Source organism: Anomaloglossus baeobatrachus, chromosome 1 (genome assembly GCF_048569485.1).
Source record: "Anomaloglossus baeobatrachus isolate aAnoBae1 chromosome 1, aAnoBae1.hap1, whole genome shotgun sequence".
In the NCBI taxonomy this organism is placed as follows: Eukaryota; Metazoa; Chordata; class Amphibia; order Anura; family Aromobatidae; genus Anomaloglossus; species Anomaloglossus baeobatrachus.
This window is the reverse complement of record NC_134353.1, coordinates 538,695,551-538,720,319: the sequence shown is the minus strand read 5'-3', so window position 1 is coordinate 538,720,319 and position 24,769 is coordinate 538,695,551. Positions and strand designations below refer to the sequence as shown.

Genomic DNA, 24,769 nt, shown 5'->3' with positions numbered 1-24,769 from the left:
ATATGAGTAAATTGTTAAAAGAGTCAAATCATTGATGTGTTCACCATCTGACCCTACAATTAAGCTTCAGCCACTTAATGTTCCAATAAACGCAACATTTTACCTGAGTAATGGCTTCCACAACAGAATCAGGCAGAGGTCCGCTGTTTCCAATGCAAGTCATGCAACCATATCCTACAACATCGAAGCTGAGAAAAGTAATATATGAAATTAACACAAGAACCCAGTGTTGCAACATGGCACTGATACAGCGGGCAAATTAAAAGGAGTTTTTAAAGGCATCTAATATTGAGGAAATATCCACAGAAAAGGTAATTAATACGAGAAGTGTGTGGGTCTCCACTCCCAGCACCCCCGGTGATGAGCCGCTGGAGCTCAGGTGGTGGCTGGATGTGAACACTCAATGGAGCTCTGCTGTAAAATGCAGTTCAATGCTTCCATCCGGCTGTTGCAGGAGATACTGCAGATCAGCTTCTATTCTCCAAGTAAGCTTCAGGATAACAAAAACTCATCTCACTAGTATGCTAAATCAATATTAGTATCACCTTAGCGATAAAAGGTAAAGTTTCGAAATTCCAACTGAAATTCACATGGGTGCCAGATACCATCTGAGAATTTGACATAATATTTAAATATGCTGAAAGGTGGGTGTTCCAATTTGAGGGACCCCAGTGACCATGAGAATGAAAGTGCCATTTAGCAATCTGTTAATTGTGCTCACCCTTTAAACCAAAATCAATAAAAGAATGGCCTCAATCAGGATAAAGGAGCTACACTGTGACAATGTTTAGATGCAAGGAGAAATAGGATTTTGTGTATCTAGTATAGAGGCTGTCCTTTTTTAGGGAAACCTACCCAAGCTTGGAAAGATAAGGCATGACGCCACTGTCTCGGAGATAGTAAGTCACTACCCCACTGCCAGGTGACAGACTAGTCTTGATGTAAGGCTTCACAGTGAGTCCAGCTTCAACTGCATTTTTGGCCAATAATCCTAAAACAAGGAATAAAAATTGGTCACAAAAGTCAGAGAGATACTGTAATACCCATCCACAACTACAATATGGCGAAAATCTACCCTAAAGTAAAGTACCCCTACTTAAAGAAGTTGTCCAGTTACCAAAACTGTTTTTTTTTTCCTGATAAATCTTGCTAATATGTGCCTCTCCACACATCTATTATGTTTTTTTCAGCAATATTGCCTTTTATCGTGCTCTAGCAGCACATCCTAATTGCTGGCTCCAGCTCTGATGGGGTTAATCTCTCTTCTGACTTCCTGGGTTCAGTTCCTACAACTCCCATAATTCTTTCTGGCTCTAGGGCTGTCTTAGGCTAGTTTCACACTACGTCTTTTTAACATCCGCTGAAAACGTTATTTTAGCGGAAGTACGGATCCTGCTTTTACAGCAAATAACGTATGCAAACGCATCTGTTATTTTGCAGGATCCTGCACTGGATGTTTAGGGGCGGGCATTGGAGTCATGTGATCGGGAGTGAGGGGAACTAGACTGGGAGGAGGCTTCTGACAGCTGCAGACGCTGGTAACCAAGGTAAACATCGGCCTTGGATACCCGATATTTATCTTGGTTACGAGTGTCTGCAGCTGCTAGGAGCAGGGCGGCCTGCACGCGTAACCAACGTAAACATCGGGTAACTAAGAGAAGTGGTTACCCGATATTTACCTTGGTTACGAGTGTCCGCAGCTCTCAGGTGGGAGAGAGAGGAAGGGGGAAAGACAGATAGAGAGAGAGAGGGTGAGGGAGGGAGGAGGAGAGAGATAGACAGATCACGCGAGACTGGTTCTGGGCATGCTAAGTACTTTCTGGGCATGCGCAGTACAAAAGCAGGATCCTGTCTATCAGCACGCCAGCGTTCACCTGCGTTTGCGTGCGTTATAGTCAGGATCCAGCAATTTGCAGTATTTGGACGGAGCTCAAAAACGCTACAAGTAGCGTTTTTGAAACATGTTAAAAAACTGCAAGTCACTGGATCCTCACTATAACGCAGGCAAACGCAGGTGAACGGATGTTAACGCGAGTCCATTGCAAATGCATTGAAATGAAAACGCATTTGCACTGGATCCGCTTGTCCGCTAAAATAACGTTAAGGACGGATGTTAAAAAGACGTAGTGTGAAACCAGCCTTACACACCCACTGTATCCAACACACCCACTCTGCTCTCCTTTCCACCCAAAGACCTAAGACTCCTCCCTGCCTCTTCCCAGTGTGGATGCACGGAGAGCAATCATACAGACAGCAGCAGCTGCCAGCTCTGCACAGCCAGGGGAAGAATGCGGCTATCTTCTGCTTGTTCTCATATGGTCCATGGTGTGTGTGTGTGTATAGCGCGTGTGTGTGTGTGTGTGTGTGTGTGTGTGTGTGTGTGTGTATAGCGCGTGTGTGTGTGTGTGTGTGTGTGTATAGTATGTGTGTGTGTGTATAGCGTGTGTGTGTACAGCGTGTGTGTGTATATAGTGTGTGTGTGTGTGTGTGTGTGTGTGTGTGTGTATGTATGTATGTATGTATGTATGTGTGTGCGCGTGTGTATAGCGCGTGTGTGTATAGCGTGTGTGTGTATAGCGCGTGTGTATATGGCGTGTGTATATGGCGTGTGTATATGGCGTGTGTATATGGCGTGTGTATATGGCGTGTGTATATGGTGTGTGTATATGGCGTGTGTATATGTATGTATGTATGTATGTATATACATACAGTGCCTACAAGTAGTATTCAACCCCCTGCAGATTTAGCAGGTTTACACATTCGGAATTAACTTGGCATTGTGACATTTGGACAGTAGATCAGCCTGGAAGTGTGAAATGCACTGCAGCAAAAAAGAATGTTATTTCTTTTTTTTTTTCTTTAAATTGTGAAAAGTTTATTCAGAGGGTCATTTATTATTCAACCCATCAAACCACCAGAATTCTGTTTGGTTCCCCTAAAGTATTAAGAAGTATTTCAGGCACAAAGAACAATGAGCTTCACAAGTTTAGATTAATTATCTCTTTTTCCAGCCTTTTCTGACTAATTAAGACCCTCCCCAAACTTGTGAACAGCACTCATACATGGTCAACATGGGAAAGACAAAGGAGCATTCCAAGGCCATCAGAGACAAGATCGTGGAGAGTCACAAGGCTGGCCAGGGGTACAAAACCCTTTCCAAGGAGTTGGGCCTACCTGTCTCCACTGTTGGGAGCATCATCCGGAAGTAGAAGGCTTATGGAACTACTGTTAGCCTTCCACGGCCTGGACAGCCTTTGAAAGTTTCCTCCCGTGCCGAGGCCAGGCTTGTCCGAAGAGTCAAGGCTAACCCAAGGACAACAAGGAAGGAGCTCCGGGAAGATCTCATGGCAGTGGGGACATTGGTTTCAGTCAATACCATAAGTAACGTACTCCACCGCAATGGTCTCTGTTCCAGACGAGCCCGTAAGGTACCTTTACTTTCAAAGCGTCATGTCAAGGCTCGTCTACAGTTTGCTCATGATCACTTGGAGGACTCTGAGACAGACTGGTTCAAGGTTCTCTGGTCTGATGAGACCAAGATCGAGATCTTTGGTGCCAACCACACACGTGACGTTTGGAGACTGGATGGCACTGCATACGACCCCAAGAATACCATCCCTACAGTCAAGCATGGTGGTGGCAGCATAATGCTGTGGGGCTGTTTCTCAGCCAAGGGGCCTGGCCATCTGGTCCGCATCCATGGGAAGATGGATAGCATGGCCTACCTGGAGATTTTGGCCAAGAACCTCCGCTCCTCCATCAAGGATCTTAAGATGGGTCATCATTTCATCTTCCAACAAGACAACGACCCAAAGCACACAGCCAAGAAAACCAAGGCCTGGTTTAAGAGGGAAAAAATCAAGGTGTTGCAGTGGCCTAGTCAGTCTCCTGACCTTAACCAAATTGAAAACTTGTGGAAGGAGCTCAAGATTAAAGTCCACATGAGACACCCAAAGAACCTAGATAACTTGGAGAAGATCTGCATGGAGGAATGGGCAAAGATAACTCCAGAGACCTGTGCCGGCCTGATCAGGTCTTATAAAAGACGATTATTAGCTGTAATTGCAAACAAGGGTTATTCCACAAAATATTAAATCTAGGGGTTGAATAATAATTGACCCACACTTTTATGTTGAAAATGTATTAAAATTTAACTGAGCAACATAACTTGTTGGTTTGTAAGATTTATGCATCTGTTAATAAATCCTGCTCTTGTTTGAAGTTTGCAGGCTCTAACTTATTTGCATCTTATCAAACCTGCTAAATCTGCAGGGGCTTGAATACTACTTGTAGGCACTGATAGATAGATATCTATCTATCTATCTATCTATCTGTGTGTGTGTGTATATAGTGTGTGTGTTTACAGAAATTATGATTATTAGCCGGCGCAACATGTGAAAAAAATAATTGAGGAAAATAAAATGAAGGGGTGAGGAGATTGCTTTTTTTCCCCTCTTGCCTAGTCTGTGTCGTCCGTATCATCCGTGTGGCATGCATTTTGCAGGCTACTTTCACATCAGCGTTTTTTTTGCCTGTAGGCAAAAAACGCAAACCGCATACGACAGGATCCTGTGGATTAAATGTGCAACGCATGCAACCGTTATTTTACTGGATCCTTCTACATCGGGACACAGAATTTATCAGCCGGCACTGGAGTCAGCTGACTCCTGATCTGACACGCACAAGCTGCAATAGCTGCAGGTTAACAGCAGTCACTGCCTGCTGCCGATCAGATGTGACCCGTGTGCGGGCTGTGTGTACAGGAGTTCAGATGAGTTCAGATCAGCAGACTCCAGTGTTGGCCGATCAGGCTGGGGCCACACGTGGATTACTGCGATCCCCTCGCATGACACTCGGCTCATGCTCAGTACAGCAGAGCCGAGTGTCATGCGTGTGTCCCTGCGACTGAGGTCCGACTGTGCGAGCAGACCTCAGCTGCGGGGGGCAGGCCGGCTCTGAGGAGGGGTGGGAGGGATTTCTCTCCCTCTCCTCCATTGCCGGCTCTCGCGAATTCTCGTTCTGCACTCGCGGTAGTGCAGTGTGATTTTTTTCTCTCACCCCATACACTTGAAAGGGTAAAAGAGAAAGTCTTGCATTACAATTGCAGCATGCTGCGATTGTTTTCTCAGTCTGATTAGGGCGGAGAAAATAATTGCTCACGTGCGCTGACACACAGGCCAATATTGGTCCGAGTGGAATGCGATGTTTTATCGCACTCCGCTTGCACAGTTTTTCTCGCCGTGTGGCTTAGGCATTACTTGTTCTGTGATTCCCCTGCATCCATCGCAGCGTGTGCAGGCTTGAGTTCAGATCAGCTGACTCCAGTGCTGGACTGAACTCAGGTGACCTCACAGCCCACACAAGCTGCGATGGATGCAGGGGGACACAGAAAAAGTAAATCGGCCGACACTGGAGTCATCTGATTACTTGTTCTGCTGGCGCTGTTGTCAGGAATAGGCATGAGTGAGCAGTAAAATGCTCTGGTGCTTAATGGGCGCGCGCGCGAGGGAAAAAAAGAGCGCGAGGGAAAAAAAGAGCGCGAGGGAAAAAAAGAGCGCGAGGGAAAAAAAGAGCGCGAGGGAAAAAAAGAGCGCGAGGGAAAAAAAGAGCGCGAGGGAAAAAAAGAGCGCGAGGGAAAAAAAGAGCGCGAGGGAAAAAAAGAGCGCGAGGGAAAAAAAGAGCGCGAGGGAAAAAAAGAGCGCGAGGGAAAAAAAGAGCGCGAGGGAAAAAAAGAGCGCGAGGGAAAAAAAGAGCGCGAGGGAAAAAAAGAGCGCGAGGGAAAAAAAGAGCGCGAGGGAAAAAAAGAGCGCGAGGGAAAAAAAGAGCGCGAGGGAAAAAAAGAGCGCGAGGGAAAAAAAGAGCGCGAGGGAAAAAAAGAGCGCGAGGGAAAAAAAGAGCGCGAGGGAAAAAAAGAGCGCGAGGGAAAAAAAGAGCGCGAGGGAAAAAAAGAGCGCGAGGGAAAAAAAGAGCGCGAGGGAAAAAAAGAGCGCGAGGGAAAAAAAGAGCGCGAGGGAAAAAAAGAGCGCGAGGGAAAAAAAGAGCGCGAGGGAAAAAAAGAGCGCGAGGGAAAAAAAGAGCGCGAGGGAAAAAAAGAGCGCGAGGGAAAAAAAGAGCGCGAGGGAAAAAAAGAGCGCGAGGGAAAAAAAGAGCGCGAGGGAAAAAAAGAGCGCGAGGGAAAAAAAGAGCGCGAGGGAAAAAGAGCGCGAGGGAAAAAGAGCGCGAGGGAAAAAGAGCGCGAGGGAAAAAGAGCGCGAGGGAAAAAGAGCGCGAGGGAAAAAGAGCGCGAGGGAAAAAGAGCGCGAGGGAAAAAGAGCGCGAGGGAAAAAGAGCGCGAGGGAAAAAGAGCGCGAGGGAAAAAGAGCGCGAGGGAAAAAGAGAGCGAGGGAAAAAGAGAGCGAGGGAAAAAGAGAGCGAGGGAAAAGAGAGCGAGGGAAAAGAGAGCGAGGGAAAAGAGAGCGAGGGAAAAGAGAGCGAGGGAAAAGAGAGCGAGGGAAAAGAGAGAGAGCGAGGGAAAAGAGAGAGAGCGAGGGAAAAGAGAGAGAGCGAGGGAAAAGAGAGGGAGGGGGAGTGGGAGGGGAGAAGAGTGAGGGGGAGTGGGAGGGGAGAAGAGGGAGGGGGAGAGGGAGGGGAGAAGAGGGAGGGGGAGGGGAGAAGAGGGGGGAGGAAGAAGAGGGGGGAGGAAGAAGAGGGGGGGGAGAGGAAGAGGGGGGGGAGAGGAAGAGGGGGGAAAGAAGAAGAAGAGGGGAAAGAAGAAGAAGAGGGGGGGGAAGAAGAAGAAGAAGAGGGGGGGGAAGAAGAAGAGGGGGGGGAAGAAGAAGAGGGGGGGGGAAGAAGAAGAGGGGGGGGAAGAAGAAGAGGGGGGGGGGAAGAAGAAGAGGGGGGAAGAAGAGGGAGGGGGGGGGGGGAGAAGAGGGGGGTGCTCTGTCACCAACTTGCTCCACTCTGACTTGTTGTGCAGGTGACAGAGTGCAGACAGTTGGTCCCATGCAGCAGGACAAGTGACAGAGCAGAGCGGTGACTCTGGCACAACAAGTCCCAGAGTGAAGACAGTAAGTGACATGCTCTGCTCTGACACAGTGTGCTATATATGTCACTAACTTGCTCCACTCTGTGACTTCTGCTGCATAGGACCGACTTTCTCCACTCTCACCTGCACAAGTCCCAGAGTGGAGCAAGATAGTGACATATAGCATACTATGTCTCAGAGCAGAGCATGTCACTTACTGTCTCCACTCTGGGACTTGTTGTGCAGGTGACAGATTGGAGCAAATTGGTCCCATGCAGCGTCTGGTCACCTGTGCTGCTGGTGGGAGTATATGATCACACTGCCGACACCGCCCGCTCTCCTGACAGCTGAGCACAGCGGGCGAATAGTGTGATCACATACTTGCGTGACAGGGGGGAATTTAGCTGAAGAAACCCCCCCCTGTACTGCACACTGGCGCCCCGTGCCTCACCAATCTGCCAGACGCTCAGCCATCTTCACTGGTCCACTCTGTGCCATCCTCCGGATCCTCCCCTCGATGCTGGGCTGTGACGTGCGGTGGTCACCGCCCACAGCCAAGTCAATCAATCTGAGTGGCGCCGGCATCCTCTGACGTAAGCGTCAAGTTTGAGAGCCCGGAACTTGACGGGGCATCAGAGGATGCTGGCGGCCACAGCTCCAGGGGGTCATGTGACTGGTACTGAGCGTGCAGGATAGTGCCGCACAGTGCCAGAACTGGAAATAGAGACCAATTAAGAAAACTCCCAAAATGGTAAGTTACATCTATAGACAAAATAAAAAAATGGGTGAACCACCCCTTTAAATATGGTTATACTTTCTTTTTTTTTTTCTTTTACTATATATAAATAATCCACACTCATGTAACCAGTTTGATAACTTAAGAAATAAACAAAAACAATAAAAACAGCAAAATAAGTGGTGCTTACCTGCGCCCAGCATGACAGAAGGGTTACTAGTGTTGGTACAGCTGGTGATAGCAGCTATGACCACAGAGCCATGGGTCAGCTCGTAGTCTGCATCATTATGGGTGAATTTCACTGTGTCACTATGGTGTCCTTGAGGAATATGGAAACCTTTAAACCCTTGCTGTTAGAGGGGGGCAAAAAAAAAAAAAAAAAAAAAAAAGTTACCAGGCAATCCAAAATAAATGAAAAGGCATCTCACAGTGCAGTAAATCTGTGGCACCCACTTTACTTTTTACATCCAAAGTCCCAGGCTGCATTTTACTACACAACTTTTGTGACTAAAAATCACCAAATCCATTAGGTTCCCTTCCCATTATCGGTATTCTGCCGCAATGCCGGATCCGGCACAAATGCGGTACAGTTCAATGGAACCGCGGCAAGACAAGGTCACATGCTGCCGCAAGTGACCACACGTGAACTTATCTTGCCACGATTCCATTGAACTGTATTGAACTGTACCGCATTTTTGACGGATTCGGCATTGCGGCAGAATACTGCTGATGTGAGAACACCCTTATCTGCATCCTAACTGGCGGGATTTGGTAATATTGTTCCACAAAGTTACCGTTTCTGTATAAGATGGAAATTTAGAAGGACAAGTCTGACTCTTCCAATAGTGCAGCCTCAGGCTTTCAGTCTGTAACCTCAAGCAATCAGAGGATTGAAGGCAACATTTAATACAAAAATAGAAATCTGCTGTACGAACCGCAAAGAAGTGGCTTTTCTTACCTTGGCTCCGAGGCAACTCTCAAAGTCAGTTTTCATGTCAGACACAGCCACTTTATCCTGAGGCCTCTTGGGTCCACTACAACAGGGCACCACAGTGCTTAGATCCATCTCTACCACCTGTAGAGAGAATAATGCCCAGTAACCTACCATAAGCTGCGGACTTTAAGACATCCATACTAGGCGTTGACAATACGAAGCCTAACAATATTATATGTAACAAGTCCTTGGGTAAACCGTTTGATTATTACCTGGGTGAAATCAGGGTCCTGGTCTGTATTACTGAAGTCCCTGAACAGGCCAACAGCTTCCAAATATCTCTGGATGTACTTCACTTTGTCTTCTTCACGACCTGAGACATGGATATATAATAGGATTGTTTTAGCCTTTGGTTTAACAGGCCACCTTAAAGACTTTAGCTACAAAGCACCAATGTGGGTTATCATTGTGTTCTCCAACTATCACTGGGGAACGGAGTGACTGATTTTTAATTTTTGAGCAGTTGCTTTGGATCCAAGGTGTCTGGCCTAAAGTGCTGGCTCCTAAACCTCACTAACACATGTCCTGGCCTGCTTGAAGCCATTAATAGGTTTGCCTTTCCATTTTACATTTAAGGCTTGCATCGTATTATCAACTTCTTTTAAGTTTCTTAAATTTAATCCCTAATTAATAAACTGAAAAAACCCCTACACTGCTTAAAAATACTACAAAGAATGCCATTTCTTCATCTCACAGCATACCAGACACGGTAAGTAGGGACAAATAACCCAAGTGTGATTAGAAGAATGTAAATGATGTTAAAAATGTAATTCGTAGGCTTAGTGCATGCACGGCTTTTTCACACAGTGATAATCAAGGGTGGCATTCATTAGACCGTGGCACATTGCCAACAGACAGGATTAAAAACTATATGGCTTCTCTGTTGCTAAACTACATAAGTATCACACACATATATAATACAGGGTTGTTCTTACCAGTTTGCTGTAAATACTGAACACTGACCAAATCGACAGGGAAAAACGCTGCAGTGGCCCCATACTCCGGACACATGTTGGCAATAGTGGCACGGTCAGCAATGGACAGTTGTGCCACACCAGGGCCAAAAAACTCTACAAATTTCCCCACAACTCCAACTTGACGGAGATGCTGCAATAAAGGCACACAACATTATAGCCACAGGCTTGTCCTTCATCTCGGTAATGGAGAAGTCACCAGTATTTTTTTGTTTTTAAATAAGCAAAGAATAAAAAAAAAGTGATACCTTAGTCACTGTGAGCACAATATCTGTAGAGGTCACTAAATGGTGAGGGGTCCCAATCAATTTATACCCAATGACTTCCGGTAGCACCATACTGATTGGTTGGCCAAGCATGACAGCCTCAGCTTCAATTCCTCCAACACCTAATCAAGCAAACATAACGTGTTAAAAAAATGGCGAACCAGAAAACTGAAATGTCCAAAACACGCACGCACGCACGGGGAATTCTTAAGCATGGTTACCACAACTATTGTTATTATAAAGTTGGAAATAAGAGGTTAAAAAAAAAAATCCAGCATAAAAGGGTTATACTTTTTGTTTTAAGGGATGCATAAAGTAAAAACTGATTTTGGTGATTTATAATTTACAGGGCTTCTTGCTGTAGCTTTGATAAAAAAAAAAACACCATTAGCTGCTGCAGCTCTGCTAGTCTTCTCAATGATCAGCTGTGCAGAACCCCTCCTGTGCCAATGACTGACAGCTCAACTCTCTGCATTAAGTGTGCATGGCACACATCAATAGAGAAGGAAGGGATAGCGGTGAAATGTATTCTTCAGCTGGAACAGGGAGTGTATGAAAGAAGGGGGAATGTTAAAATGTTTGAGAAGCTATGGTCTCCTTAGCTGCAATGCAAATAGGACGAGTGATGGACCTGTAAACTGATTTGGGACCGGGATAGCCGTCGGAGACCTCTGATGTGTGTGTTTTGTTTTATTTGTGTTACTAGTAGTTCCTCCTGCACGTCAGGATGAACGGGATGGTTGCTATACTGCAGTTGGAGGGTATTCTAAGTGTGTACTAAATGGGATGTAGTACTGGGGAGGAGGGTTGCTGCCGGGGAAGGGGACAGGAGGGGGGAGGGAAAGGGGTAATGGATATGATAAACTTAATTTGGATGCAGATTTCTTATACTGTTGTATGTATTCTGTTTTAATAAAAAAAGTATCTGATTTAAAAAAGGAAGGGATAGCCAAAGCTCGAGGATATCAAAGACGACAATGCTGAAGTTTAATCACTGAGAGGACATGCAGAAGTGCAGCAGAAAAAATAAGGTTATCAAAACTACAACATGTAGTCCACTAAATAACCCAGAATTTATGCTGCTCTCAGTTAAGGCAGCATAAAAAAATTGCGACAGATGCCCATTGTACATCCCATCAAAAAAAGGGGGAGACACTCTTTAGATGATCCTTTCATTCCTTAAGATGGACTCCCCTAATACTGGACACTTATTACCTATAATACGCACTATGATCCCTCAGAGTTAAGTTAAAGCAAGACTTTTGTAATAAAAAAAAAAAAAAAAAAAAAAAAGAAGGTTAAAAACTTACCCCAACCTAGAACACCAAGACCATCAATCATTGTTGTGTGCGAGTCTGTCCCAACAAGACTGTCAGGATAGTAGAGGCCATCTTGGTCAAAGACTACTCTAGCCAGGTATTCTAGGTTGACTTGATGAATGATGCCAGAGCCTGGTGGAATGATTCTCATATTCTGAAAGGCCTGAGAGCCCCACTGGAAGTAAAACCAACAGAAGCAGGTCAATGTCATCTTACAAATATGATAGCAGAAATCCCACTCCAATGCTTTCTTACATACTCACTTTTAGAAACTCAAAACGTTCTTTGTTCCTTTCAAACTCCAATTCCTGATTCTTTTGTAAGCTATCTTCCCTAAAACATACGACATAAGAAGGAGGAGATGCGCAGATAAAGGCTACATTTATTCTTCTGAAGTGTATCATTTGGGCTAGGCGTGCAGAAAGTGACGTCTGAAGCTGTGCAGACTGCCATGCACAATTTAAGGGATTTTTTATGGTTTTTAAAGAGGTTGTCCACAATGGACTATTTTACCAAAAACAGCACTTGTATTATCATCAGCAATATCAGTGCAATACAAGGCACAGCCCAAGAAGCAGAAACTGCAATATCAGAATCAGCTTTACAGTTTCTGGAAAATAAAAGACAACCCATTTAATCACTCAGATATTAGTGCATTTATTTTCATGCATGTTTTGTGTGCAATACAGTAGGATTTCCCAAAAATATAGAAAAAGAGCCCTTTCCATATGAAGAGCAACAGAGTTTGTAAATAAAATCAGCCATAGAATGAGCCATGCACTTAGACCATGCAAAAAAAAATAAAAAAAATAAAAAAAAATTGGTGGGAAACAGATTGTTCAGGAACCGTCTCACCTTCTGTTGAAATCAACTTGTATGGAATGATCAATCACCAAGTCTGCTGGGCAAACAGGGTTGATTTTTTCAGGATTTCCTCCCAATCGCTTTACCGCATCCCGCATTGCTGCAAAATCCACCACTGCAGGGACACCACTGAAAATACAGATATAGAACACACTGAGAAACAATAACTTGGTCTCCAATGTATAGATAAATGGTGAACGTGATTGAGTGGTGGGAAATTGATAGGTATTGCAATGCAACGGTAAAATAAGACCAATTTATTAGAAACATGACTGCATCATAATTTGGAATTGAAACAAGAGCTAGGATTCTACCATTGACCACCACTGTTCAGCTACTACCCCCTGGTGTGAACTTGTACATCTGATGTAAAGCAGAGAAAGACTGGGCTCTGTATATACAAGAACTGGAGAAGTGACACTTCTGTCACCTCAATAGATAACTCTTCCTGTATTCAAAGGACTAGAAGGACTAGCAGTAGACAGACTGGCAGCAGTTTTCTAGTTATGCATAAACGGATTTTTGTGTACTCACCGTAAAATCGCTCTCTCTTAGCCATCATTGGGGGACACAGGCCCAGATTTGCCTCAGTTGAAACCTGGGTATGGACTCTAATGCTTTGAAAACGTATGTAGGCAAGACCAGGTCGCAGCCTTACACACCTGTTCCACTGAAGCCTGATGCCGAATGGCCCACGAAGCGCCAACTGTTCGCTTGGAATGAGCTCGCAGCCCACTAGGAATGGGCTTGAGTTGCAAGCGGTAGACTTCCTGGATCGCAGAGCGAATCCAGCGAGCCAGCGTCGCCTTTGAAGCTGCCTGTCCCTTTTTAGGCCCCTCAGGAATGACGAACAAAGAGTCCATTTTCCTAAAGGGGGCTGTCTTGGATATGCAATATCTGAGAGCTCTGACGAGGTCTAACGAATGCAGAGACCTTTCCACCCTATGAACCGGGTGTGGACAAAAGGAAGGCAGAACAATGTCCTCGTTCAAATGAAACGGGGTAAGAACCTTTGGAAGGAGATCCGGAACCACCTTGTCCTGGTGAAAGATCAGAAAAGGCTCGCGGCAAGAGAGTGCTGCTAGCTCCGAAACCCATCTGATGGACGTAATTGCCACTAAGAATGTTACCTTCCAGGACAGAAGAGCAAGGGAGGATTCCTTGAGGGGTTCAAAGGGAGACCTCTGGAGACCGTCCAGAACGAGGTTGAGATCCCATGGTTCCAGCGGCTGTTTGTACGGGGGAACTAGATGGGAAACGCCCTGGAGGAAGGTCTTGACTTACGGTTTTTGAGCCAGGCGGCATTGGTAGAAGATTGAGAGCGTTGAGACCTGCCCTTTAAAAAGGGAACTGAGAGCCAACCCCGCTTGCAAGCCAGACTGTAGAGAGTCAAGAATTCTGGGGATGGCCAGAGGCATAGGCTGGATGTTAGTTTCCCTGCACCATGAAAGGAAGATTTTTCCACGTACGGTGGTAAATGCGGGATGAAGCAGGCTTTCGGGCGCTGATCATGGTGGCAATAACCGTGGGGGAGAATCCCGCTCTTTTTAATATCCAGGTCTCAATGGCCACGCCGTCAGCTTCAATGCTCTGGAGTTCTGATGGGAAATGGGCCCTTGGGTCAGCAAGTCTGGGATGTCTGGAAGGCGCCACGGTGCGTCTGAGCATTTGTACTAATTCGGCGTACCAGGCGCGCCTGGGCCAGTCCGGTGCCATCAGTATCACCGGGACTCCCTCTGCCTTGATCTTCCGGATTACCCGCGGCAGCAGGGGTAGAGGTGGAAATATGTAAGGCAGGTGGAAGTGGTGCCAGGAGCAGACTACAGCATCCGCGCCGATGGACTGCGGGTCGCGTGACCTGACTATGAACGCGGGTACCTTTGCATTCAACCTTGAGGCCATTAGGTTCACGTCTGGTGTGCCCCAGCGAGCGCTGATGTGTAGAAACACATCTGGGTGGAGAGACCATTCTCCGGCAGCCAGGCCTTGGCGACTCAAAGTCTGCTGCCCAGTTCTCTACCCCCGGTATGTGTACCACTGATATCACTGATCCCGTCGATTCGGCCCAGCTGAGGATCTTGTGGGCCTCGAGATAAGCCGCTTTGCTGCGGGTGCCCCCCTGCCGATTGATACAGGCTACAGCTGTCACATTGTCCGATTGGACTCGAATCTGACGACCCGCTAGCAGAGGGCCGAACGCTCTAAGCGCGAGGAAGATCGCGCGGAGTTCCAGGATGTTGATGGGTAGGAAAGACTCCTGGGGCGTCCAACGTCCTTGAGCAGTGTAGTGCCGGTACACTGCTCCCCAGCCTAGGAGGCTGGCGTCCGTGGTCAGGACCAGCCAGTTCACTGGGAGAAAAGATCTCCCCTTCGATAGGCATGAGGACCGAAGCCACCAGCGGAGTGCGTACCTGACTGGAGGAGTCAGGTGAAGATGTCTGTCCAGGGAGAAGGGGCTCTTGTCCCAGGCCGCTAGAAGGGCTAGCTGCAGTGGACGGAGGTGCAGTTGAGCAAAGGGTACTGCTTCCATAGCCGCCACCATCCTGCCGAGCACTTTCATGCTGAATCGAATGGAGTGAGATGGAGGACGTAGAAGGCAGCGTACCGCTCGTTGAAGAGCGAACGCCTTGTCCTGAGGGAGAAGGATCAAGCCCAGACGGGTGTCCAGGGACATGCCCAGGAAGGTGATGGATTGTGATGGGATCGGGGATGATTTGTCCAGATTCACTAGCCACCCTAAGCGGGATAGGGTGTCCACAGTGATCTGTACGCTGGTTGAGCAGTCGCGGAAGGAGGGGGCCTTGATGAGGAGGTCATCCAAGTAAGGGAGAACGACTACTCCCCTGGCGTGAAGGACGCTCATGGCGGCCGAAGGGTAGAGCTACGAATTGAAAGTGGGAGTCCCCTGAATTGCGAAGCTGAGGAACTTTTGGTGATCTAGGAATTCCCCTTCGACCATGGATGCAATAATGGACCTTAGGGACTCCATTCTGAATCTCCGTACGTGCACATGTTTGTTTAGGTGTTTGGAGGTCCAGGATGGGTCGAACTGACCCATCCTTTTTGGGGACCACAAAGAGGTTGGAATAAAAACCCCCGAACTTCTCGTCGTCTGTGACAGGTATCACTCCTGCTGTTTGGAGCAAGTGGATTGCTGAGAGAAAAAAGCTTTGCGTCGTTTGAGTCTTTGGGGGGTTAGAGAGAAAGAACCGACTCGGGGGTCGGGTCCGAAATTCTATGTGGTAACCGGAAGACACAAGGTCTCGCACCCATTTGTCATCTGAGGCGGCAGCCCAGATGTGTTGAAAGAGCCGCAGTCGACCTCCTACAATGAGTGTGTCTTCCGGGGTGCCGAAGGAGTCATGCGGGGGAAAAAACGTCGTGGCCGAGTCTCCCTAGTCCTGGACTGTTTCGGTCTAGGCTGCCATGACGAAGTGGGTTTCGGGGAGAGCTGAGAAGGTCGGTCCATGCGTAGTCCGCGGCTGGTGGCGGGGACAGCACGGGATGTCTACCAACCAAATGAGTTCCGAAAGGAGCGGAACGAGGACTGTGGACGTCTGGTGAAGGACGTCCTGGACTTCAGCTGGGGGAGGGAGGTACTCTTTCCTCCCGTGGCGTCAGAAATGAGCCAAACAAATCGGTCTGGAAAAAAAGGGAAGGCCCGTGAGAGACTTCTTGGAGGCAGAGTCTGCTCGCCATTGTCGGAGCCAGAGAGCTCTACGGATGGCTATGGTATTTGAGGCGGCAAACGCTGCGCAGGTAGCAGCGTCCATGGAGGCCTGGATGAGGTACTCCGCCGCAGCGGCAATTTGAGCTGTTACCTCTGTGAAGGTATGAGTGACCTGGGATTCCTCAAGCGAAGTGTTAAGGGAATCTGCCCAGACCGAGATCGCCTTTGCGACCCATACAGAGGCAAGGGAGGGCGAGAGGGAGGAACCCGTAGCCTCAAAAGCAGAGCGGGCAAGGTGCTCCACCTGTCTGTCGGGTCCTTGATGGAGGAACCATCGGGTAAAGACAGGAGCGTCTTTGTGGTAAGGCGGGAGACCGGGGGTCGACCGAGGTCGGATCGGCCTAGCCCTTAGGGGCAGGTGAGGCAAAAGGGTACCGGGACTCCATGAGTTTTCGGTTACCGAAGCGCCTGTCAGGCTTCTCCCTTTGCATTGTGAGGATATCCTGAAACTCTGGGTGATCAGCGAAAACCTATTGGGGTTTCCTTGCCCTCTTAAAGGAGACCGCATGGTCAGTGGTAGTGGATGGGGGATCCTCCACAAGCAGAGTTTGGTTGATTGCTGCTATAAGGGAGTCTATTGCAGTTTGATCATCTGGGGGTGATGAAACCAAGGAATCCTCCTGGTACAAACAGCATTCTCCCTCCTCCAGCTCTTCAGAAGCCTTGGAGCGTGTGGGAGAGCCTGCCCTGTGTGCTCCCGAGGGAGAGCCCGCTGGAGACACCCGGCCGTGTGCTCTTTTCCTGATCCCTGCAACCGGTGAAGCATATGCCCGGATTACCTCAGAAGGATCCTCCATGGGGGTATCCTCAGGCTGCGTTCCGTCCAGGGACCCAGAAGGGTGTGGAGGACGACATTGCATAGGCAGAACCAGGTTCTGTGACAGCTTTTCCATGGATTGGGACAGAAACTGTGCCCATTCCGGTGGGCTGGGGGCCCTAGGCTCTGGGTTGCCGGTTGCGGCGGTGGTGGCAGGGGGGTCTTGGGGGGCTATAGGGGCACAGGAGTCACAGAGAGAAGAGGTGTGTTTATGTGGTAGCTCAGCGTGGCAGGCAGTGCAGGCTGAATAATAGACTATGTGGGCCTTAGTACTCTTAGTGCCCTTAGATTTCTGCATGTTCCTAATAGGAGTATGCCAGAAGGGGGAGCAATTAAATGTTGAATGTTTCATTTCATTTCCATGTCATCATCCTTGGCCTGCTGTGCAGGGGCCATGCTAATATGCTAACCAATCTTCTGTTTAGCTCTGCCTTTGAGCATATGTGCTGCCAAAGCTAGCACTGCTCAGCAGAGCTACAAGTGAAACAAGCACCTCACCAGAATCAGCCGATGACCCTGTCCTCAAGAGGGATTAAGCTCTATGAAGATCTTCGCACGCTTTCCTGGGGGGGCGGGGCTTAGAGCTAAAAGAGCAGGAAGATGAGTCAGTGTGCCCCCCCTGCAGTAGGTAGTAAAAAAATGGTGGGAAGGGAGCTTCTGAGTTTTCCTCCCTCTCCCTACAGGTCAGCACACAGCTTGTCACCGGTGGTCATCAGCTAGCTTTTTCCTGCTAGAGCAAATAAACAGAGCAAATAAAAACAGATTGAGTCCCTGGGCCCTCCCCCCTGCCACCGGAAAATTATTTGCAAGACTTTCTGCAAACAGCAGAACTTCCCCCTCCTCCAGCCAGCAAGCTAGAGAAAGTTAACACTGTGTGCAGGATCCTTGCTCCTTGCACATAATAAATACTGTAAATGTCCTGGGAGCCTTCCCTGCAGCGTCTTTTCTCCCTTTGTCTGGGAAACCAGTCAGGGGGGGATCTCACCTTAAAACACTGCTTTCCAGGCAGTGAAAATAGCAGAGTCAGCTTGCTGTGTCGGTGTCATATTCAACTCAAAGCCTGCAGAGAGGGGCTGAGGAATTGGGCTATAAAGGGCACAGGCCTCTACCCTGGGCTTTGGAAAATCGATGTCTGTGGAACCCATCGTCCAGCCCAGGATCCAGCGTCGCAGGAGGGGGTACGTGGAGGCGACACTCCACGTTCCCGCCCGTTGATGGTAGTGGGAGATCGGTCCCAAAGGAAACCGTCGCCCTCAAAAAATAACAAACCTTGAAAGGAAGTGCCTCCTACAGACACTAAGCTAAAACTGAGCTTGCCTGGCCTGGCCAGGGGGTGTATACTGCAGAGGAGGAGCTATGCTTTTGCATCTACTTAGTGTCCTCCTATGGATAGGCAGCATAACACCCATGGTCCTGTGTCCCCCAATGAGGAGTCAGAGAAATTTGGGTTTTTATGACAGACATAGGTCCTACAGTTATGGGGGACATGATTTTGACAACGTGATACCAAAGAGAATGACATGCATCTCCTTACGCAACTGTACGATCTATGCATCAGCCCCAAATTAAGTTTGGCCTGATGCATGGAGTAGTATATTTCATGTTTGCCATCTATGAAAACCCAAAATCATGATAGGAAACATGGCATTAATATCTTCCATTTAAAACCTCCAGGAGGGCAGAAAGTCTGAAGATCGGGGCTCCCATAACTTTTAGGATGCAAACTGCATCCCACTGACCAGCTGTCATCTGAGGTCACCAAGGGGAGGTATGTTGGAGTGACAGATATCCAAGAAATTTGGATTCTGATTTTTCACCCCTGTTCAATGCCGGAGATACAGGCTTCTGTAGGATTGTTCCAGATTTTCTAATTTGGGAGCTTCCCTCGAAAAAGAAAAAGTGCCACCCCTGTGATCACAGGTCAAGTACTGTTTTTTTTCTTTTTACTTAAATGTAGCTGTATTGTTTTGTCCCCTTTGTAATATCGTTTGTATATTTTTCTTGAAACACTGCCTACGTTTTGGATTAAATACATAAAATTTAATAGCTTCATTGCCCTTGCTCTATAAACCACAAAGCTGAAGCCTCGCGAGTCCACGTTGTGGAGCTTGGCAGTGATCATACAGAAGTGCATAATTAATATACTTATATATTATACACACACACACACACACACACACACATACATACATACATACATACATACATACATACATACATACATACATACATATATATATATATATATATATATATATATATACACACACATACATACATACACAGTGCCTACAAGTAGTATTCAACCCCCTGCAGATTTAGCATGTTTGATAAGATGCAAATAAGTTAGAGCCTGCAAACTTCAAACAAGAGCAGGATTTATTAACAGATGCATAGATCTTACAAACCAACAAGTTATGTTGCTCAGTTAAATTTTAATACATTTTCAACATAAAAGTGTGGGTCAATTATTATTCAACCCCTAGGTTTAATATTTTGTGGAATAACCCTTGTTTGCAATTACAGTTAATAATCGTCTTTTATAAGACCTGATCAGGCCGGCACAGGTCTCTGGAGTTATCTTGGCCCACTCCTCCATGCAGATCTTCTCCAAGTTATCTAGGTTCTTTGGGTGTCTCATGTGGACTTTAATCTTGAGCTCCTTCCACAAGTTTTCAATTGGGTTAAGGTCAAGAGACTGACTAGGCCACTTCAACACCTTGATTTTTTCCCTCTTGAACCAGGCCTTGGTTTTATTGGCTGTGTGCTTTGGGTCGTTGTCTTGTTGGAAGATGAAATGATGACCCATCTTAAGATCCTTGATGGAGGAGCGGAGGTTCTTGGCCAAAATCTCCAGGTAGGCCGTGCTATCCATCTTCCCATGGATGCAGACCAGATGGCCAGGCCCCTTGGCTGAGAAACAGCCCCACAGCATGATGCTGCCACCATCATGCTTGACTGTAGGGATGGTATTCTTGGGGTCATATGCAGTGCCATCCAGTCTCCAAACGTCACGTGTGTGGTTGGCACCAAAGATCTCGATCTTGGTCTCATCAGACCAGAGAACCTTGAACCAGTCTGTCTCAGAGTCCTCCAAGTGATCATGAGCAAACTGTAGACGAGCCTTGACATGACGCTTTGAAAGTAAAGGTACCTTACGGGCTCGTCTGGAACGGAGACAATTGCGGTGGAGTACGTTACTTATGGTATTGACTGAAACCAATGTCCCCACTGCCATGAGATCTTCCCGGAGCTCCTTCCTTGTTGTCCTTGGGTTAGCCTTGACTCTTTGGACAAGCCTGGCCTCGGCACGGGTGGAAACTTTCAAAGGCTGTCCAGGCCGTGGAAGGCTAACAGTAGTTCCATAAGCCTTCCACTTCCGGATGATGCTCCCAACAGTGGAGACAGGTAGGCCCAACTCCTTAGAAAGTGTTTTGTACCCCTTGCCAGCCTTGTGACCCTCCACGATCTTGTCTCTGATGGCCTTGGAATGCTCCTTTGTCTTTCCCATGTTGACCAAGTATGAGTGCTGTTCACAAGTTTGGGGAGGGTCTTAATTAGTCAGAAAAGGCTGAAAAAAAGAGATAATTAATCCAAACATGTTACGCTCATTGTTCTTTGTGCCTGAAATACTTCTTAATACTTTAGGGGAACCAAAAAGAATTCTGGTGGTTTGAGGGGTTGAATAATAAATGACCCTCTGAATAAACTTCACAATTTAAAAAAAAAAAAAAAAATGAAATAACATTCTTTTTTGCTGCAGTGCATTTCACACTTCCAGGCTGATCTACAGTCCAAATGTCACAATGCCAAGTTAATTCCGAATGTGTAAACCAGCTAAATCTGCAGGGGGTTGAATACTACTTTTAGGCACTGTACATACATACATACATACATACATACATACATACATACATACACATACATACATACATACACATACATACACATACATACATACATACATACATACATACATACATACATACATACATACATACATACATACATACATACATATATATACATATATATATATATATATATATATATATATATATATATATATATACACACATATACATACACACATTTTTCTTTCCATGGGTTGGAACAGGTGTGTATATACTATATGTTCATTGTGAAAGCGCTGAATAATTGGCCTAGTAACGAAAGCAGCTGTTGCGTCATCCTTCAGTCAATCGAATATTGTCCTGACGATTGGAGGTAGTGGAGTGCTGCCTGTGACCAATTGGTGGCAGCGGTGGAATATCTTCCAGGCTGTTTCTCTGACAATAGGGAATGCAGTTTTTGTGGACAGCAAAAGCCTTACTTTAAAAGGGAATTATCTGTCAGCAGGTTTTTGTTATGTAAATTGATAGCAGCATGATGTAGAGGCAGCGTTTCTAATTTCAGGGATGCATCACTCACGGAATTGCTTGGTGTAGGTTTGATAGAATCCCTGTTTTGTCTGATGCAGTGGTAGCTCTGTAGAACCCCACCCACACCACTGATTGACAGCTTGATGACACTATAAAGTGTACACAGGAAGCTACCAATCAGTGGTTGGGGCAAGGTTACAAAGATTAATTGGTCTGGCATGCACATGAGATCTAGACCTCTAGTAATAAATCTCTTGCTGATAAAACACAGATTGTATTGAAACTACAACACAGCCTAAAAAGTGACATCACTGGATTCAGGCTCTCTGTCCTCACAATAGGGTGCTCTCAAATTAAATGGCTAAAACCTGCTGAGAGATTCTCTTTCAGCAAAATTGTTGATTTTTTGCCCATAACATCACAGCCCTTGCTCTTTTGACCACAATTTCCAATGTCGCCAAATTTGTACAAGAACATGCTTGAATTTACATATCATCTGCATTAGGGTTTAGTGCCGCACAAAGAAATAATTATTCACTACTTCAAGTAGCTCTTTTGCATAAAAGGCATTGCTGTACAGATGTCTGGTGTGTGGTTGTAGGAATGACGAGAGCCCCATTTATTGCATTACAAACCAGACAGACCGTTCACTAGTAGTAGAAAAAACCCCTAGATAATTACGTGAAATCCTGCAGAATAACTCGAGCCGGACGGAACGGGACTTCCACATTCTCATACTGAGTGACTTTCCAGTTAAGGATATTATCAATGTCTGTGCTTTTTACCAGAAATTCATCACAGTTCCTGATGGCCGACTCCAGGAGCACTCGTATGGAGAAGGGTAAGCGGCCTGGAAAGAAATGGGATGTGGGTATTATAGCTTCAACAGATAATCCTGGAATCAGACATTTGAAACTGAGCAAGAGACAATTCAGTCACAATCACTGTGTGGTTACGAGCTCTAAAAACATTCTAAATTAGTCAATAGCATATAAGAAAAAAAAAAAAATTCATGCTAAGAAACTTCTCGGTGTTTAAGGAAGGCAATTTTTTTTGGACAAGTAGAATAAAACATATTCAAAACACTAAGAAGCCTTGTACAATCTTAAGATTCTCTCACATCCACTATATGCATTTTATGGAAGAGGTGGGAACTAGAGCCATCACTTAAAAAGGTTGTCCGGCCTTAAGCTACATGTCTGCAGTCATTATGATTGCAGGCTTGTGAATCCTTATACTGTGCACTAACCACAAGTGTAAGGCCCGTTTCACACGTCAGTGAAAAAAAACACAGACGTTCTTCACTGACGTGTAAAACACGCACATGTCCCTCCATGTTTCGTGATTCACGGCACACGTGGGTTGTCCATGTGCAATCCGTGATTGCAAATTGACCTTACTCACCTGCCTTCACTCCTGCTGTCCATGGTGCTGAACTCCTCGGCTCTGAAGCTTCCGCCCACCGCTCTCTGCAGCTACTTCCTGGTCGGCTGTTCCTGCTCATGAATATTCATAAGCTGGGCAGGAGCTGCCGAGAGCGGAGGCTGCAGAGCGAATCGCAGGCAAGGTACGGTAAGTTGAAAATATTTAATATGTCCGTGATTTTCTGGTACGTGTGTCACGGATCACACCATAGGTGTGCTCCGTGGGTCTTCAGTGATGCCAGAAAAAACTGACTTGTCTCCGTGCAGAATCACGGCCACGCGTGCACGCTGCACAGAGACACGTTCAGTGAAAAATCACTGATGTGTGAGCAGACTCATTGCTTATAATAGGTCTGCGTATGTCAGTGATTCTGGTACGTATAAAAAAAAAACAACAAAAAAAAAAACCGCACATACGTACCAGAATCACTGACGTATGAAGGGGGCCTTAGGCTGTGTCCGCACTTTGCGTTTTTCCCTGCGTTTCAGCAGCGTTTTGAACTGCAGCGTTTTTATGCCAAAATGCATGCATTTTGATTTTCCATCAAAGTCTATGGGAAATGGGGATTTCTTGTCAGCGCTTTGCTGTTCAAAACGCTGCATTTAATTTGCATAATTTTGGGCAAAAACCATGCGTTCAAAGAAGCAGCATGTCAATTGTTTTTGCCATTTGGGCTGTGTTTTGCTAACATTGAAGTCAATGAGAAGTAGCAAAAAGCAACAAACATCAAAATTCCAGCGTTTTACATGCTTTTTAGGTGCAGAAAACATGAGTTTATGACATCAAAATAATGGAATGATATGTCCCTTCACACACACACACACACACACACACACTTAATGAAAAATATTAATTTATTGTTATTTTAGTGATAAATAGTATAAAACCGCTATAATTATATTAAATATAACTATTTTCGTTATGATTTAAATTATATTTGCTTTTTTCTTCCCTTTTTTCATAGTGTTTGACTGTTTAAATTTTATTTAGTAGTGCCTTTATGATCAACACACATCTGTCTTTAAGCAATGGAAAAGCATGTACAACGCGATAAAATCGTGGCTAAAACGCACGCGTATTTATCGCGTTTCTGTGCTCAAAAGCAACTTTGGCAAAAGCAATTTCTGCCAAAGGATGCGTTTAGAACTGCAACTATGATGACGCAAAGTGCGGACATAGCCTAAATTTGCACATTTCCGGCCACATTCCAACTAGACTGTGTTCAGCTTTATCAATACATTTGCATTGAGTGAGGCCGCCCATTTAGTCGGCTTGTGACTGCGTGTATGCAAATCACATACTTGTGGCCACGCACCCACTGCAGTCATTGGATAATCCTAAGGCGACATGAACACGCTGCAGTTTTTGTTGCTTTTTTGGCGCTTTTTTTGGTGCAGTTTTGTTGTCAAAGTTCCCAGCAAATTCTATGAGAAATCAGATTTGCAGTGCGCATGTTGCATTTTTTTTTTATCTGCAGTTTGTCACAAACTCCTGACAAAAAAAGCAGCATGTTCATTCTTCTTGCTTTTTTGTTGCAGTTTTGTCACACTTTCTATATTGACAAAACATGTAGTTAGAATTGCCAAAAATGCGACAAAAAAAGCACCAAAAATGCACCATTACAAGCGGGGTTTTTTTTTTTTTTTTAACATTTCCAGGCGCTCTGTGACAAGGTGCAGTTTTTGTTGCAGTTAAAACTGCAGTGTGTGCATATGTGAGGATTCACAAGTCAGCAGTCACAGATTGGCTTAAGGGCGGACTGCAGACTTACAGCTTCTGGCCGGACAGCCCTTTAAGACTAAAGCCCTGTGCGCACTAGAAAAAAAATTTGAGTTTGAAAGATAAGCGCACTTGTGCTCAAAAAAACGCACCAATAACGCATGTGTTTTTACAGCTTTTTTTATGCTTTTTTTCCCCACAGGTTGGTCCCTGCGGTTTTTTTTTTATCATTATCTATGGCAAAAATCGCAGGTACCTGCAGAAAAGAAGTGACATGCTCATTTTTTTTTCAAGATATTCTGCAGAAATTTCTTGAGAAAAAAAAAAAAACGCAGTGTGCGCACAGCTATTTTTTCCCCCCATTGGTTTTGCTGGGGAATGTCTACAGAAAGGTTACAACCATTTTCTGAAGAAATTTCTGCAGCAAAAACGCAAAACAAACGTGGGTAACAAAGCAGTGTGCACACAGGGCCTTGTTCACACACTGAATTTTTACCCACATTTTTGCTGCAGAAATTTCTTGAGAAAATGGTTGTA

The 24,769-nt window shown here is 45.9% G+C and overlaps 1 protein-coding gene across 3 annotated transcripts in view; it reads right to left on the bottom strand.

Annotated features, from left to right (window-relative positions):
- Positions 1-24,769, bottom strand: part of LOC142244368 (cytoplasmic aconitate hydratase) — a 188,587-nt gene that overhangs the window by 17,003 nt on the left and 146,815 nt on the right. For 2 of the 3 annotated variants that reach the window (XM_075316578.1, XM_075316583.1), the window contains exons 3-13: positions 21,770-21,938; positions 12,151-12,288; positions 11,559-11,628; positions 11,287-11,470; positions 9,959-10,098; positions 9,672-9,843; positions 8,949-9,049; positions 8,701-8,817; positions 7,933-8,092; positions 856-991; positions 104-188 (exon numbers count right to left, since the gene is read on the bottom strand). In XM_075316578.1, coding sequence (XP_075172693.1) covers positions 104-188; positions 856-991; positions 7,933-8,092; positions 8,701-8,817; positions 8,949-9,049; positions 9,672-9,843; positions 9,959-10,098; positions 11,287-11,470; positions 11,559-11,628; positions 12,151-12,288; positions 21,770-21,938 — 1,472 coding nt within the window. The remainder of the gene's footprint in view (positions 1-103; positions 189-855; positions 992-7,932; positions 8,093-8,700; positions 8,818-8,948; positions 9,050-9,671; positions 9,844-9,958; positions 10,099-11,286; positions 11,471-11,558; positions 11,629-12,150; positions 12,289-21,769; positions 21,939-24,769) is intronic. The other variant, XM_075316588.1, reaches the window with a different exon arrangement.